We start from the raw sequence: 15,106 nt of genomic DNA, 5'->3' as shown, positions 1-15,106 counted from the left end.
CAAATGCATTGTGTATATGTGTGTATACAAGTGTGTGTACACATATATTTATAATATATTATGAACACACACACACATAAATATGTGTACACACACTGATATATACACACATACACAATGCATATACACATAAATATATATGTACACAATTCATATATGTATACATGCATATACACACAAGCACAATGCAGATATACATACTGTACACACATATATGAACACATATACACAGTGAATACATATACATATACACACAAACACACACACATACACATAATATATACATACAGAGAAAGAGAGAATGTTTGGTACAAATATCATATCATGTCTTTTGGGCACCTCATTGAGTCTAGGAAAATGCCAGACCCACAGGATGTACACCAAAACCCATGAATTCACTTCAGAGTGGATTTCAGGAAGAGAACTGGGTTTGGAGTCAGAAGGCAGAGGCTCAATTGTGATTCTCCTGCTGTCTGTGTGACTCTGGGCAAATCTCTAACCTTTGAGATTTCCACATCTATAAAATAGGGATAATAATAAATGGTGCTGTTTACCTTCCTGGTTTCTGTGAGGAAATTACTTTATAAACTTTAAAGCGATCGAGAAATGTGATTTATTAGTACTACTAATAATGTTACTCTTATTATTGCAGTTGTTGTTGAATTGAATGCCTGACATTGATTCTGGATGAGTTTGTGATCTCTAGGAGGAAGGAAGTATCTTAATCCCATCCCCCTCGGCCAGAATGAGGTACACAGGACAAATCTGTATGGATGGTTTTCCTTCTGCACTTTATATCTCACTACCTTCTATTTCCCCCAAATCTATTCCTCTTCCAAACTTTCCTATTCCTGTCGACATTATCATCTTTCCAGTCATTCAAATACCAACCTCAACTCTTCAATCACATTTCACTTCATTTAGCTCATCCATTACCAAACTTTCTTGCTTCTATCCTCACACATCCCTCCTGGTGTCCCTTCTCTCTACTTACAAAGCTGTAACCCTGACACTGGCCCTCCTCGACTCTTTCCTTGACTATTGAAATGGCCTCTTAATTCTTCTCCTTGCCTCAAGGTTCTTCCCTCTTTCATCCCATCCCAACATAGTCACCAAAGTGATATACCTGAAGCACAGGTCTGTCATGCTCCACCACACCCTGCCTTTCCCAATTCAATATATTTCAATGGCATCCTATTATCTCTAGGATCAAATATAAACTCCTTCATCATTTAAGTCCATGCACAGCTTGGCCCCAAATTACCTTTGCTGCTTCATTATATGTTTTTCCCTTTAATACACTTTATAGTCAGCCAAACTGGCTTTTTTTTGCTGCTCTTGCTCTTCAAACTCATATAAAAACATAACTAAAGTATCCAAACATGAATAGGAAATTAAGATATGATACTATCTATTAGGCTGAGCCATAAAAGCTAGAGACATGGATTTATATTGAAAACTTTCTGCTGGGTTGAAACCAATGACAATGCACATTTTCTTGATGTTTTTGTATTATGTGTGGTACATGAATCTTACTGAAAAGATTATATTATATATCTTAATGTTTATTTTTTTTAAATTTTATTTATTTTATTCTGAACTTAAGAAATAAAACAAGCATTTCCATAACATTGTAGATTAGGAAAAAAGATTTTACATGAAATTGCAAATCTATTGTATACAGATTGTTTTTCTTTTAATATATAAAATAAAGTTTTCCTGGAACTGTAAAATACTTTTAAAATTAAAACATCTCACTGACTACTTACATTGATGAAATGGACTGAAAAATTAATTACTAATATTTAATTTACACCTTAGAACATACACAAGAATTTTTAAAATAAGTGATAATGAAGCACATTGTTCTAAAACAGAGCTTCATAAGCTGTTTCACTGGAGAAATTTTTACATAATCCTGAATAAGTAAATATATAAAATGGATATACAAATCAAACGTTTACTGATAATAAATCATAATTTCATGGCACCACATTCCATTGTATGATCCCACATGTGTTCATAACTCACAGTTTAAGAAGTTGGGTTCAAAAAACAAAAAGGATTGTATATATGTGTGTGTTTAATAAATTTAAAATTTCTAAAAATTGCTTATTCCCATTTATCTCATTCTTTCTTAATTTCTATTTTTGTGAAACTTTTTTAATATACCTCATATATTAATCAGTTATTATTAGTAGTAGTATTTAAATCATGCCTAACATAGTTTAGTAATAAAAATACAGCTATTAGAGGTGTATACTTTAAAATATTTTTCTGAAAGCATGCACAATGAAATAAGTTTAGAGATAACAAGCCTGGACTTGTATAAGAGCTCCCCCCACTAATCTGTGTCTGAATCTGAATTGTGAGTAGCTCCTCATTTTGAAGCAGACTCTTCCAGTTAAATATGACCTCTCACCATAATAAGAAGACTGGAATATTAGAGCAATTGTTCTTAAAACATAATGGGGGTGTGTGTCTTGAGAGCCCCCTAGACCTGTTCAGAGGTTTAATAAGATCAAACCATTTATAGTAATATTAAGATGTATGATTAAAAATGCTGTCCATCGGCAGAGAAAAACTGTTGGTATCTGAATACAGATTCAAGCACACTTTTTTATTTTCTTTATTTCTCTTGAGGTATTTTTTGGTTGATGACTATTATGGAAATGTTTTGCATGACTACACATGTATCACCTATATAAAATTGCTTGCCTTCTCTATGGTGGGGGGTGGGAGCAATGAGGAAGGAGGAAAGCAGAGAATTTAGAATTCAAAGTTTTTTAAATGAATGTTTAAAATTGTTTTTACATGTGATTGTGGAAAAATAAAATACTAAAATTTAATTTAAAATAATATTAATATGTTTTAATTTCTTCAGAATAATATCGATATCAAATAGATAAACAATAGGTCTTTGGGGTGGTTCTTAATAATTTTTAAGTGTATAAAGTGGCCTAAGATCAAAAAGTTTGATAACCACTGAGGGAGGTTCATGGATTTCTATTACTTCTAAACGACAGAGACAGATAAAGAAACACTGAGAGAAACAGGGAGATGATGAAAGATAGAAACAGAGATAGCAGAGACTTCTTTTTTCCCTGTCTGCTCCCTTGGAAGTTGAAGCAGCTCCCTTCCTCCTGGGTCATGAAAACCTGAGTTCTTGTGCCTGCTTTGGCAACCGTGTTCAGAAGAATGAAGAGTAAATGGATTTTTTTAATATCAAGCCAGAAGCAACAATCTTAAAGGACAGACAGTAAAAACTCCTCTTTTATGAAGTCTGGACTGTCCTAAGGGAGAAAGTCGGAAGCAGATCAATGAAACAAGCATTCTAAGGATTGCCTCTGAGAGTCACAAAATTTCCTCTCCCTTTCTGTTTCTCCCTTACCCATTCCCTTAGCTCTTGACAAGCAAACTGATTTTTCCATTCTCAAAGGCTACAGTTAGTGTTTCTTTCCTTTTCTACTCTCCCTAGAGCTTTTACACATTTGTCTGTGTCAATTGGTCTATCCTACATCACGAATACCAGTATCAGGACCTAACCTGACTTAATTTTCTCTACTTGGAATGCAGGCAAGATATTGAACAGACTGAAATTTTTCTAGGTTTCGGTTTGGTCTGAAGAATATTTTGATATCCTTGAAGTGTTCCATTTCAGTAGTTTAAAAAATTTAAAAGAAGAATCATAAAAATGTAGAGTTAGAAGAGACCCTATAGGTTACCTGTTCCAAACTCTCAGCCCTTGAACATGGAACTTAAGGGGACCAGAATTTGGGAACCTCATCTCAATGCTTAGTACTTGGAATATGCTTCCTGAGCTGGGAGGAATAGTTCACAGGGAAGCTAAACATCTAGAGCCTCAGGCCCTCTAATATTTAATAGGGACTCCTTCTGAAGCTTTCTTTTCCCCTTGTCCATGCAGCCCTGATCCCTTATCCAACAAAATAAAATACAAAGTCATCATTCTCAGAAAGGAAATCATACTTGGATGATTATTAGGAAGTAGGGGAGAGAATAAAACTCTTGATTCCATTTAAAAAGGCAATAATTATCTTAGAAATATGGCTTTAGAATTGGAAGGGATATTAGAGGGCCATTGAGTCCAATCCCTAAGATTGTATGGATAGGAAGGAGAAGAACCAGAATTTGAACTGAAACCTTCTCATTATAAATCCAGTATTCTATTTACTGGATCAAATTTCTCCTCTTTCTAGAATATAATCCTGTTTTGTTTTGGTTTGATATATCATTATCATATGGTTCTTGTAGGTCTTGCAAGTGGACACTTTATGTTCCTATTGACCAGATAATGACCAAAGGAAACAGTTTCCCTCTGTTTGACAGAGGGAAAGCTTCTCCAGATCAACAGCTTCACACCCCTATACATCCCTAGAATAAACAAATGAATGGATTTATATTTTCTACTCGGCTCTGGTCAGATGACCTCTCTAGCAATTTATCTCAGAAAGGACACTGATAATCCTGGGTGCGTTCATACCATATAAAGACCAATTGAAAGAATAGAGAGTATTCTTCCTAAAAAATAGAAAGAAAACTTAATAATATGATAGTTGCTTTCAATAATCTTTGTTTTAGTTTGTTTTTTTTTGAAGGCAATCAGGATATAGATTGATTTCAAAAGTCACAATCAGCTTTGACTCTCTCTCAGTCACCTTACATACTTGTTGCCATCTTATCATTTTTAACTTTGCCACATCCTTCATATACATCCCTTTTCTCTATTCATCTAACCACCCCTGTGGTGCAGGCCCTCACTGCCTTATCCCTGAATTGCTGCAATGGGCTTCTTCTTGATCATCTTGGCTCAACTCTCTCTCACTCTAATACTTCCATAGTGAGCTTCCTTAAAGCACAAGAGTGATCATGTTATCCCTCTACTCAATAAACTCCAGTAAGTCTCTATTACTTCCAGGTTCAAGGAAAGAAAAAAATCTCCTTGGCATTTACAACTTTTATAATCTTGCTTTCCTAGTTTTCTAGCTGTCTTATACTTTAGTTCTTTTTACATGCTTTATGATTCAGCCACACTCATCTACTTGCCATAAATCTCACTACACTCCCAACTGTTTCTTTTTGTTAAAGTATTCCCAATGCATGGAATATTTTCACCCTTTTCACCCCTGCCTATCATTTTTCCAAGTATTCTTCAAGAATCAGCTTAAATCTAACTCTTCTTCAGGGCTTTGTCAGTCCCTCGCTACCCCTACTAGAGCCATTCCTGTGAGATTAATAGAACATGAGCTCTTTGAGGGTAGAGACTATGTTTTTACCTTTCTTTGTAAACTCAGCGTTTATCACAGTTTCTGGCACGCAATAAGTGCTTACTAAATAATTGCTGACATTGTTGACTAACTAATGGGTTCCCCCTCACCAGCAGCCTTCACTGAAGATGCTAGATGACCATTTGATAAGTATATTATAAGGAGTAATTCTTGCTTGAGTGCAGGTTACACAAGGTACTCTCTAAAGCAAGAAAACAATAAAAGTCTGGGATTCTATGAATACTTTCCAATCTCCAACTCAGCCCAAGTATCAGGAGAAATCCTTTTACTGGATGAATAAGAAAGTGATTATATGCAAGGTAGGAGCATTAATGAATGGAATGAAAATTGGTTGGTGAGCCTGAAGATGGTTTTATTGTTGTTGAGTTACTTTTCAGTCAAGTCTGACTCTCGGTGACCCCATTTGGGGTTTTCTTGGCAAAGATAATGGAGTGGTTCACCATTTCCTTCTCCAGCTCATTTTATAAATGAGGAAACAGAGGCAAGCAGGATTATGTGACTTGTCTAGGATCACATAGCTATTAAGTATCTGAGACAGCATTTGAGCTCAGGAAGATAAGTTCTTCAACTCCAGGCCCTGTGCTCTATCCACTGTGTCACCTAACTGTACTTGCATTTTTACACTTTTAGTATTTTCAGAATGTTTTTAATTAGATTAGCTTTTTTGATGTATACCACAATTCTATGAGGGATCAAAAGTAAATATTATGATGTGGAAACAGATCAAAAGAGGTAACTTGGTTAAGGTCACACAGCCAATTTGTAATGAAGGGGAGACAAGGATCCAGATTTTATGACCCTTCTTCAAGTGCCTTTATCATACTGTCAGCCCTTTGCCAGCCCTTCTTAGACCCTTTGTGAAAGAAATGGAAGACCCAAAGCCAGCTGGGCTGGCCCATTTTACAGTGCGCTGAATGGAAAGAGACAGGAAGCATTTGAGGTGAGGACACAAGAACAGCTACTATATACTTACATGGAATATAAGTTTTGGTCTGGAGCTCTGCATGGAAAAGATCCCGGTAAGTGGACCCATCATCTTCCTCTTTTCCTAGCCATCGTCCACAGGGATACGTCAAGCATTTTCCTAGGGATGGCATATCTACTTCTACCCAGTCCACAAACCAGCCTGGGGACTTGCCTAGGGAAAAATACAAGACTGGCCTAATAAGTAGGCAGAGAAGTATTTGAAGTTGTTTTTTTTTCTCTATATTTGGTGAGATTTCAGGGCCAAGGAAAAGGCCCCAATACCCAGTTACTCAAATCATCCTGTAGCAACTAGATAATGTGTGAAAATCCACCATTAGTGTCTTATCCCTTTAATTTGGGTCTTGATTCCAATTAAAAATGCATACACTCTTGGGAGGGATTGCACTCTAAGCTATTCTGTCATTGACATCTTGGTGTGAACTAAGAATTGTGAGAGTTAGTCCTGATAGGAGAAAGGGAGACAGAGTATGGGGATAATGGTAAAATCCAAGGAAAGGAAGGGATAGCATTATAGTGTAAGGGAAGAACCACTCAGAATGAGGAAGCTAAAGATACACCAAAAACAAATCCTACAGACTTTGTGATTTCTCTCAGGGCCCATTTTGAAAACAGGGAAATTACTCTAAGATGAATAGCAGGAGCTTTTAGTGAGGAGAGGGAAAGGAGGAGTATGATTCCTTTGATGACCCAATTAATTACTATCATGAAAGGAGGAAGATGGCAACAGGAAAGCAAATGCAATTTGGTCCATCTCTGGGTATGTGCAAAGCTGTCTTTCTTCGGCAGGCCATACATATGTGTCATTAATGAGAACACAGGAAGAAATGAAAAAGAAGACAAGAAAATGGGGGTGGAAGTAGAGAAGGTTGGAGGAATAGGGACAAATAAGAGAGGGAGAAGGACATAGCTGGATTCTCAAAATTCAGAAACTCTAAGATTTGTGTGTCCCCAAGGGTACATGAGTAAATCAAAAGGAAGTCTTTACTGGATGTAAAAATAGTAGACTCTTGACTCCCAAGAGATGGTAAAATTCTATTTAACCAACAACAATTAGATTATATTATATCCCAGGCTAGGTGTTAAGTGCTAGGGATAGGAAAACAAAAATGAAATTGTCTGCTCTTGAGGAGTTTATATTATCTTGGGACAGAGAGAAAATAACATATAAACAGTTAAATAGATATAAAATATATGCAAGATAAATTTGAGGTGAGAGAATAATACCTGGGTGGATTAGGAAAGCACTTAGTTGTAAGGTAGTATCTGAGATCAGCTTTGAATGGAGCTAAGAAATCCAAGAGGTGACACAAGATATAGGGTGATAAGTCAAATGAACAGAGTCAAGGATGGAATGTTATGAGCAATAAGTTGATTTGAATATAAAGTGTATGAAGGAGAATACTATAAAATTAATCTAGAAACCAGGTTGGAATGGGATTATAAAAGGCTTAAATTCCAGAGAAATTTGTATTCTCTAGGAACCACTAAAGTTTCTTGAGAAGGAGAGGGATATGCTTCATACCTATCCATCAGGAGTATCAATTTGGTACTTACATGGAAAATGGAAAGGGAAGAAAATGGAAGAGGAGAGGGATTAGGGGGCTATTGTAATTCTATACAAGATGTGATAAGGGCCCTGCTCCAAATAATGGCCACATAGGAGGATTGAGTGTTGAAAATTGCAAATATTAATGGATTCAAGTTGAGTTTAGATAACAAATCTCTCCTTGCATATGAGGAGTCAGGAAAGATGTTTGGCGCAGGTCACAATTTGTCACTAGGTACTCCTTTCAAAGACAGCCCTGAGTCATAGATAGCAGGGGCTAACAGGGTAATATTTCTGGGAGTCTTATGTTCTTTGCAAGAAATGGGGGACAAAAAAAACAAGACTCACCTGTATTGTCATGACCAATCCTGATTTTCTGAAGCTCTCCAAGGTAAAATGCATCCACCGTGAAGATTTCAATGCTCCCTCTCTCAAACTTGTCCTTGTTGCTGGACTTGGAAGACTTCAAGAGAATTGTCCCTGCCAATGCAGTGGCCCCACATGACTGACCACATACATGCAGGATTCTCTAAAACTACCTAATCATTACAGCCTGACAGTAGCTCAGCCCTCCCTGTCTTTCCCCAAAGGCATGGGAAGTTGGGAAAGGACGTGAGGTAAGGCAGGTATCCTTTAACATTTCCTTGGCAGAAAGCGGTATGTTCCTAGGACTAAGGGAGTTCTTGCAAGATTCCTCTTGGGAGACAGAAAAAAATAAAGGGCACACCAGGAGCTGTGTTCTCTAAACACTTCACTTTTGGCCTTTGGTTCATTTATAAAATCCTATGAGTTTGGTGACGATCTTGATGTCACTCTGGAATTTGAACTGTATTTATGAATAGCTGTCCCTGTTTTCTTCTGAATTTAAAAACTCCTTCCAAGTCCACCTGGTCTTCTCATGCATATCCCCTGAATCATATCTCTGGTTTGTTTCCTATAAGGATTCTTTTGGGATTAATAGACCCTACTCTCTAACCAGCAACCCAGTCTGCAGAAACAACTTCCCTTGTTTCATCTTCCTTATTAAGTGGGGACACGTAGTAAAGCCTGAGCATCTACTAAGTATTGAGAAAGTTAACAGCTGGTTAACTATATCACTGGCCAGCTGATCGACTGATTAAAGAAGTAGGTTGCTAGCTGGCGGGAAAAAAAAAACCGTGAGAAGGGGAATTGAAAGAAAGTTTCTGCTGTCTCCAGGTTCCTTAGCATTGCCCAGTGATGCTGGCACCTTCTGTCCAGTAGCTGCTTGATATTCTTTACATTTATTGGTCATATTTGCTTAAGATTTGCAAAATCACAATCTCCCCTACCCCTCAAGAATTCCCAATGTCAGGAGAGGAATAAAGGAAGCTGATGGAAAGCATAGCAATCAGCTCCCTCATGTTTGGGGTCCAGAGCCCCTGTCATTCAGATTTTGAAATGCAAACTCAGTGATGGCCATAGGGAAATCAAAGGAAGCAATGTGCAATTTGAGAAGGGGCTCTTAGTAGAAAGACCTATTAACAGATCTAGAGACATTTATCCTGAGGGAAAGAAGGCTGAGGGAAAAGGGTTTTCATTTAATAATTTTCGAGTCCATCAAGAGTTACTATATGAACAGGGCTGAGAATAGGGGGCTAAAAAAAGGCACAAGGGACTAGAATGGAAGAAGATGGATTTAGGTCAGATATGGTACAGAATTTCTGTGATAGTCCCAAATAACTCATGCCTATGAACCTCTCTGGGACCCATCAGCCTCTCTTGCTTTTATTTATTTCTTTCCTGGACATTGGGTATAATCTGTCCTTCCTGCTTGACAACCTCCTCTTAGGCTCCTGTCCCACCCTGCCATTTTCTGGAAATATACCCCAGAAATCATGCCTCCAAATTGCTTTTCCTATTTCATTCATCAAAATCTCTCTCAGTCAATACCAAACTCTCCCTGCCTCAGAGTTCAAAGATGGGAAATCAGTCAGAAAGACTTGAGTGAGAACTAACTCTTCCCCACACAAGCTTTCACTACTTGGCTGCCTCAGTGGGCTAGGGAGGTAAATGAGAACCAGGTATCCCTGTGTTGATCAGGAAGAGAGATGATAAAGGAACCTGGTGGAGTAGAATGGGTCAAATATGAAAGTGGCCCAGTTGAAGAAGCATCATCAAGTCCACTTCACTAATTTCCATTCCATCTCCTGCTGTGGTATGAACATCCTTCCCACCCTTGAAGCTCTGGAGATATCACCAATCATTTTCTTCTTGTTGCCCCATCCAGGGGCTTCCTACTTTCATTTAAGCTGTAAACCGCCTTTTGAATAGTGAAGACAGACCATTAAAAAAGATTCTATTGTTTTATGCGTTACTGATCTGTGTGATTCTTCTGGGAATTTTTTCCTAAGTTCTAAAAAGGAGATATTGACTAGGATTATATAGTAGTTATAAAAGTTGAAAAACTCTAGGCTGCTTACACAAGAGAATGTCATACAGTCTTTACCCAAGAGGAAGCATCCTTCTCTGAGGAGAATGCAGTCTTTCCTTAAGGCAGAAAGACAGACTAGATGACTCCCAATATGTCCCTTATAGCTTAGAAGGGAAACTATAGGTAGATTTTAGAATTCAATACAAATTTCTAGAGACATTTTAATTTACTAATTAATTATTAAATTATTATTAAAATTATTAATTAAATTAATCAGGTCTCCTTCCCAAATCCAGAGTTTTTACCTGTATCATCATCTGTGCCAAAAAGAGTGATGAAGACATTGGCGTCCGTGCCCGCTCTCTTCTTGTCACCAGTCTTCACAGTCACTGAATACATGGTGGATTTATCTGCCGGGTGAGGGGCGTGGAGGTGTGAGCAGTGGGAGCTGTTCTCAGTCTCAGGAATGGTGAGAGAAAAGGGCAAATCTGGATTGTGGCCCATGGGTCACTGACACCGTCAGATAACCTCAGCTCCACAGGCCAGGCAAATTTCCATGACTCCATGGCCATTAGGAAGAGCTTCCAAAGTGGTTCCCCAGGAGCTGGTGATATTCTGCATGACCTCAAGGGAGTCATGGGGAGGGAGTAAGGAATAAACTAAGGGGATGGGCTATGGGTATAGCTCAGCTACCAGCTGCCACCAGAGAAATTAGGTCTATTCCATGAGCAAATGTCCCAGTGCTCTTTATGGATATTTTTACTTTGTCTGCCAAGCTGTGGAATTTTTCTCCCTTCTTTCTGATAAATCAGGACCTTTCCTAGAAGCAAAATTCAATCTCACCTTTTCCAGAGAGCCTTCTTTGTGTGCTCTATCTGAATCAGTCACTCTAATCCGTCCTGAAAACTCTAAATATTCTGCCTCTGAATATCTATAATTAGCTCTGATTTTTGTTTTGGTTGGGGGGTGAGGAGGTTGCATTAATGCATTAGTGCAGAGAACTACATATGGAAACTCCATCAATGCAGACCAACACCTCTATAATTTAAGCTCTTAGGAAAGGCACCAAAAGGTTAAATAACTTGTTTATAATCAAGCACGATGTGTTATAGATAGGACTTGAATCCAGATCTTCCTGATTCTAAGATCTGTCCTCTACTCGTATCATCATGCTGCCTCTTGATTAACTCTGAATGGTTTTCATGTATTCCTTTTTTCCCATTTCTGTGTATTTGTCACATATGTTGGTCATTTCTTCCTCCATTAGCTGAAAACTTCTTGAAAGCAGGAACAGGATCCTCCCTTTTTTCTGGGATCGTACAGTGAACACCCAATAAATACTGCTGAGAGATGGACTTAGGGACTTAGAGATGACTAGAGCACTCTGTCCCCTGTCTGGAGTTAGGACACTTTTAACCAGCTAGCATGGACCATTCTCATGATATCAGTCTCCAGCTAAACTTTTGTAATTACTGCCAACCATAAAACCTTTGCCTTTGCCTTTTCCTTAAAGAACAAGTTGTGGAGAAAAGACAATAGTTCACTCTACATATCCATTCAAATTCCAGACATGGCTGTTTTACTTTTATCATCTCTCTGAAATATAATCTTTGTTCAGGTCCTCATCACTTTTCATCTAGAGTATTCCACCTTTTACTTGATCTTCCTGTTCCAAATATCCCACACTGTTATCAAGGTAATTTTCATTAACTATATATCTTGACCATCTGACATCCTATTCCAGTGATTTCCTATTGCCTCTAGAATAAAATAGAAAGTCCTATGATTGGCTTTGAAAGTCCTGCACAACTTGACCCTCATCTATCTTTCCACCCTTATTGTTCCTTATGCATCTTCCCGCACTCCACTATCCAAAATGATCTTTTCTCTCAGTTCCTCATTCATAACACATCTGTCTTCATGTCTCTACACTAACAGCTCATGCTTAGAATGTGCTCCTTCTTTATTTCCACCTCACAGTGGAATTCCACCTCTTTTCTTTTTTAAGATGCCATTCAAACACCATATTCTGATCTCCACTCTTCAGTAATGCTAGTATCCTCCCTCCCAAACTACCTTGTATTTAATTACTTTGTGTGTGTGTATATGTATGTATTTATTAACTTTATATTTATGTGACATATTTTTGTGATTTTGAATCTTTTCCCCATTAGAATGTAAACTTCTTGTGAGTACAGATTATTTCATTCTTTGTACATGTTCCTCCCTGGCCTTGCAGGGTACCTGATGCAGAGCAGACATTAATAAGTACTTGCTGACTGATAGAAGAGTGCCTTGCACATAGTAAGCACTTGATAACTCTATGTTGAATGTAATGGAATTGAAATAATTAGAGACCAAAGCAGGATAGCGTGTGAGTAAGTGCCAAATATGTAGCATAAGTAATCGCTTCTGTGGGGAGTCAGGGGGCGAATCTGATATAGGCTGGAGGTTTGGGGGAAGGTTTCAGGTGGTAACTTAAGCTGGATTTTAATGGGGCACTCCAAGAAGGAGGCACAGATACGGAGGCAGGAATGAACATGGCACATGCAGCCCAATGAGGATGCCAGAGAGACCCAAGAGGGTTTATGTGGGGAAAAAGCTGAATCATGTGGTGAGAAGCGGAATGTGGAGGGGATACAGCCTGAGGGATTTAGGAGTCTCAATTGTTGATGGGAAGGAATGAATCAGTACAAGGTCAAGGGAACCTTTCATATCCAGGGCCAGGTTGGCAAGCCCAGCATCTTCAGCTCCTCCTCCTCCTCCTTCCTCGCCCTCTTCCTCTTCATTCCCCTCATCCTTCAGGATATATGACTCATCCACTGGGATCAGCTCCCTGGAGAGCTGCCCATCGTCTTCATCGACTGCCAGCCAGCGTTGGCACGGGAAGTAGTACCTAAAAGGAGACAAGGGAACTATGGTAGACTGGCGCCTCAAACTCTATGAGAGTCTCTGGAAGATAGGGAGGGAGCCATTGTCAATGTCAATTAATAGGAACACCTTCTGAAGCCCTCACCTCCTCCTACATGGCCATATAGGATCCCCAGCAAGGTCAACAAAGACTTTTTTTTTTCTCTAGAAGTTGCCAGAACTGCTTGAAAGGACCCAAAGTTTTAGGGAGTTCTGCTTGAACTCTTTCCCACAAGAATCTTAGAATAGGTAATTGATAGGTTAATGAGAATATCAATTAACTGAGGTTTGTGTTCTAACCCCTGGACAATTTATCTATTTGAGCAACCTTAGCCCTAGAAGGACCACATTAAGTGATCCAGAACCAATATAATTTTACTTTTTTTTTTTTTTTTTTTTTGCTGAGGCAATTGGGGTCCAGTAACTTGCCCAGGGTCACACAGCTAGGAAGTGTTAAGTGTCTGAGGTCACATTTGAATTCAGGTCCTACTGACTTCAGATACATTGTGCCATCTAACTGCCTCTAATTTTACTTTAAAATAATATTTTTCATCCTACTGTATCTACTTTCTTTGCCTCATGGATAAGAAAAATGCATCAAATGTCGGAGCTTGGTCTTTTGAGCTATTCTTGAATTCTGGTTCTTCTAATGATGTTAGACATGTCAGTAGTTAGGTAGTAGAGCAGATGGAGCACTCCACCTGGTGTCAGGAAGCCCTGAGCTCAAATTAGGCCTCACACACTTACTGCGTGACTATGGGCAAGTCACTTCACTTCTGCCTTGTTTCAATTTCTTCATTTGTAAAATAATATTATTATAAATAAAACTAGTAATATTATTTATCTTCCAAGGTTGTTGCAAGGATAAAAAGACATAATATTTATAAAACACTTTTCAAATCTTAGAGTACTATATGAATGCTAATTGTTATTATTATTATCATTATATTTTTCTGAACCTCTTTCCCCTTATGTATCAAATGGGGTTATAAAACTTGTGCTATTTCTATAGCTGTAGTTGGTAACAAATTTTATATATAGGGTATGAATGAGCTATGTATTCTGTAAAATACTACATAAATGTGATTTATTACTAGTTACTAGATTAAAGTGCTTGGGATTTAGGAGATGAAGTAGAAAAAAGCTAGGGCAGCTGCAGGGAGAGAAGATAGTCTCCAGGGAGGTGCCTCAATGCAGGGGCTAGATAATTTAATCGTTAACTGAAGATCAGAGGGGGAAAAAACTTGCCTGTGGAATTATTAGATTACAGAATGAATGTCAGAGCCAGAGAAGATCTTATATCTAGAAGGGATAGATCATTTAGGTCTGTGCTTTCATATTTTAGTCAAGGAAACTTGGGCCCACAGGAGAGAAAATAATGTACCCAAAGTCACAAAATTGTAAGGAAGAGAATCCAACTCCAAACTCAGAGTGCTTTTCACCATACCACATTGGGATTTAGGCTTACAACTAATTCTGCATTTAAATTATACTCAGTCAAAAAATTAACCTCACTTACTGGAGTTTCTACTTTTGGAAAGCACATCCACTCTAATCCAATTCAGGATCTGTTTCACAAGGTCATGAAATTCTTTGAAGGGTTCTGAGAAGATTTTATCATCCCTAGATATTTGTTGCCATGATTATAATGGCGTTTGAAATCCCTTAGCAAGATAATCCCAATGCCTTTTGGCTTTTAGAGGGTCTAATTATGATAGGAAGAATCATAGAATCTCCATGACCAGATGATCTAATTATAGGATCATAGAACCAAAACTTTACAGATGAAGTAATTAAGATCTAAAGAGATGAGGTACAGTACTAGAAGTCATAGTGGTGGAACTGAGATTAAACCTGGAGTTGTATGTTACCTGTCTTAACCCCTCTGCACCATGCTGCTTCCATCCTTTTACAAGGGAGTAAAGGGAAACCCCCCAGAGAGGGGAAAAAAACTGATCAATGTCA

General features: G+C 38.1%; 1 protein-coding gene across 1 annotated transcript in view; it reads right to left on the bottom strand.

Moving 5' to 3' along the window:
* Positions 1 to 15,106, bottom strand: part of LOXHD1 (lipoxygenase homology PLAT domains 1) — a 271,094-nt gene that overhangs the window by 98,992 nt on the left and 156,996 nt on the right. The window contains exons 22-25 of the mRNA XM_051969666.1: positions 12,940 to 13,127; positions 10,537 to 10,641; positions 8,188 to 8,319; positions 6,280 to 6,444 (exon numbers count right to left, since the gene is read on the bottom strand). Coding sequence (XP_051825626.1) covers positions 6,280 to 6,444; positions 8,188 to 8,319; positions 10,537 to 10,641; positions 12,940 to 13,127 — 590 coding nt within the window. The remainder of the gene's footprint in view (positions 1 to 6,279; positions 6,445 to 8,187; positions 8,320 to 10,536; positions 10,642 to 12,939; positions 13,128 to 15,106) is intronic.

This window comes from Antechinus flavipes, chromosome 1 (assembly GCF_016432865.1).
Source record: "Antechinus flavipes isolate AdamAnt ecotype Samford, QLD, Australia chromosome 1, AdamAnt_v2, whole genome shotgun sequence".
NCBI lineage: Eukaryota > Metazoa > Chordata > Mammalia > Dasyuromorphia > Dasyuridae > Antechinus > Antechinus flavipes.
The sequence above is the reverse complement of the archived record's forward strand: the minus strand, read 5'-3'. Positions and strand labels throughout refer to the sequence as shown.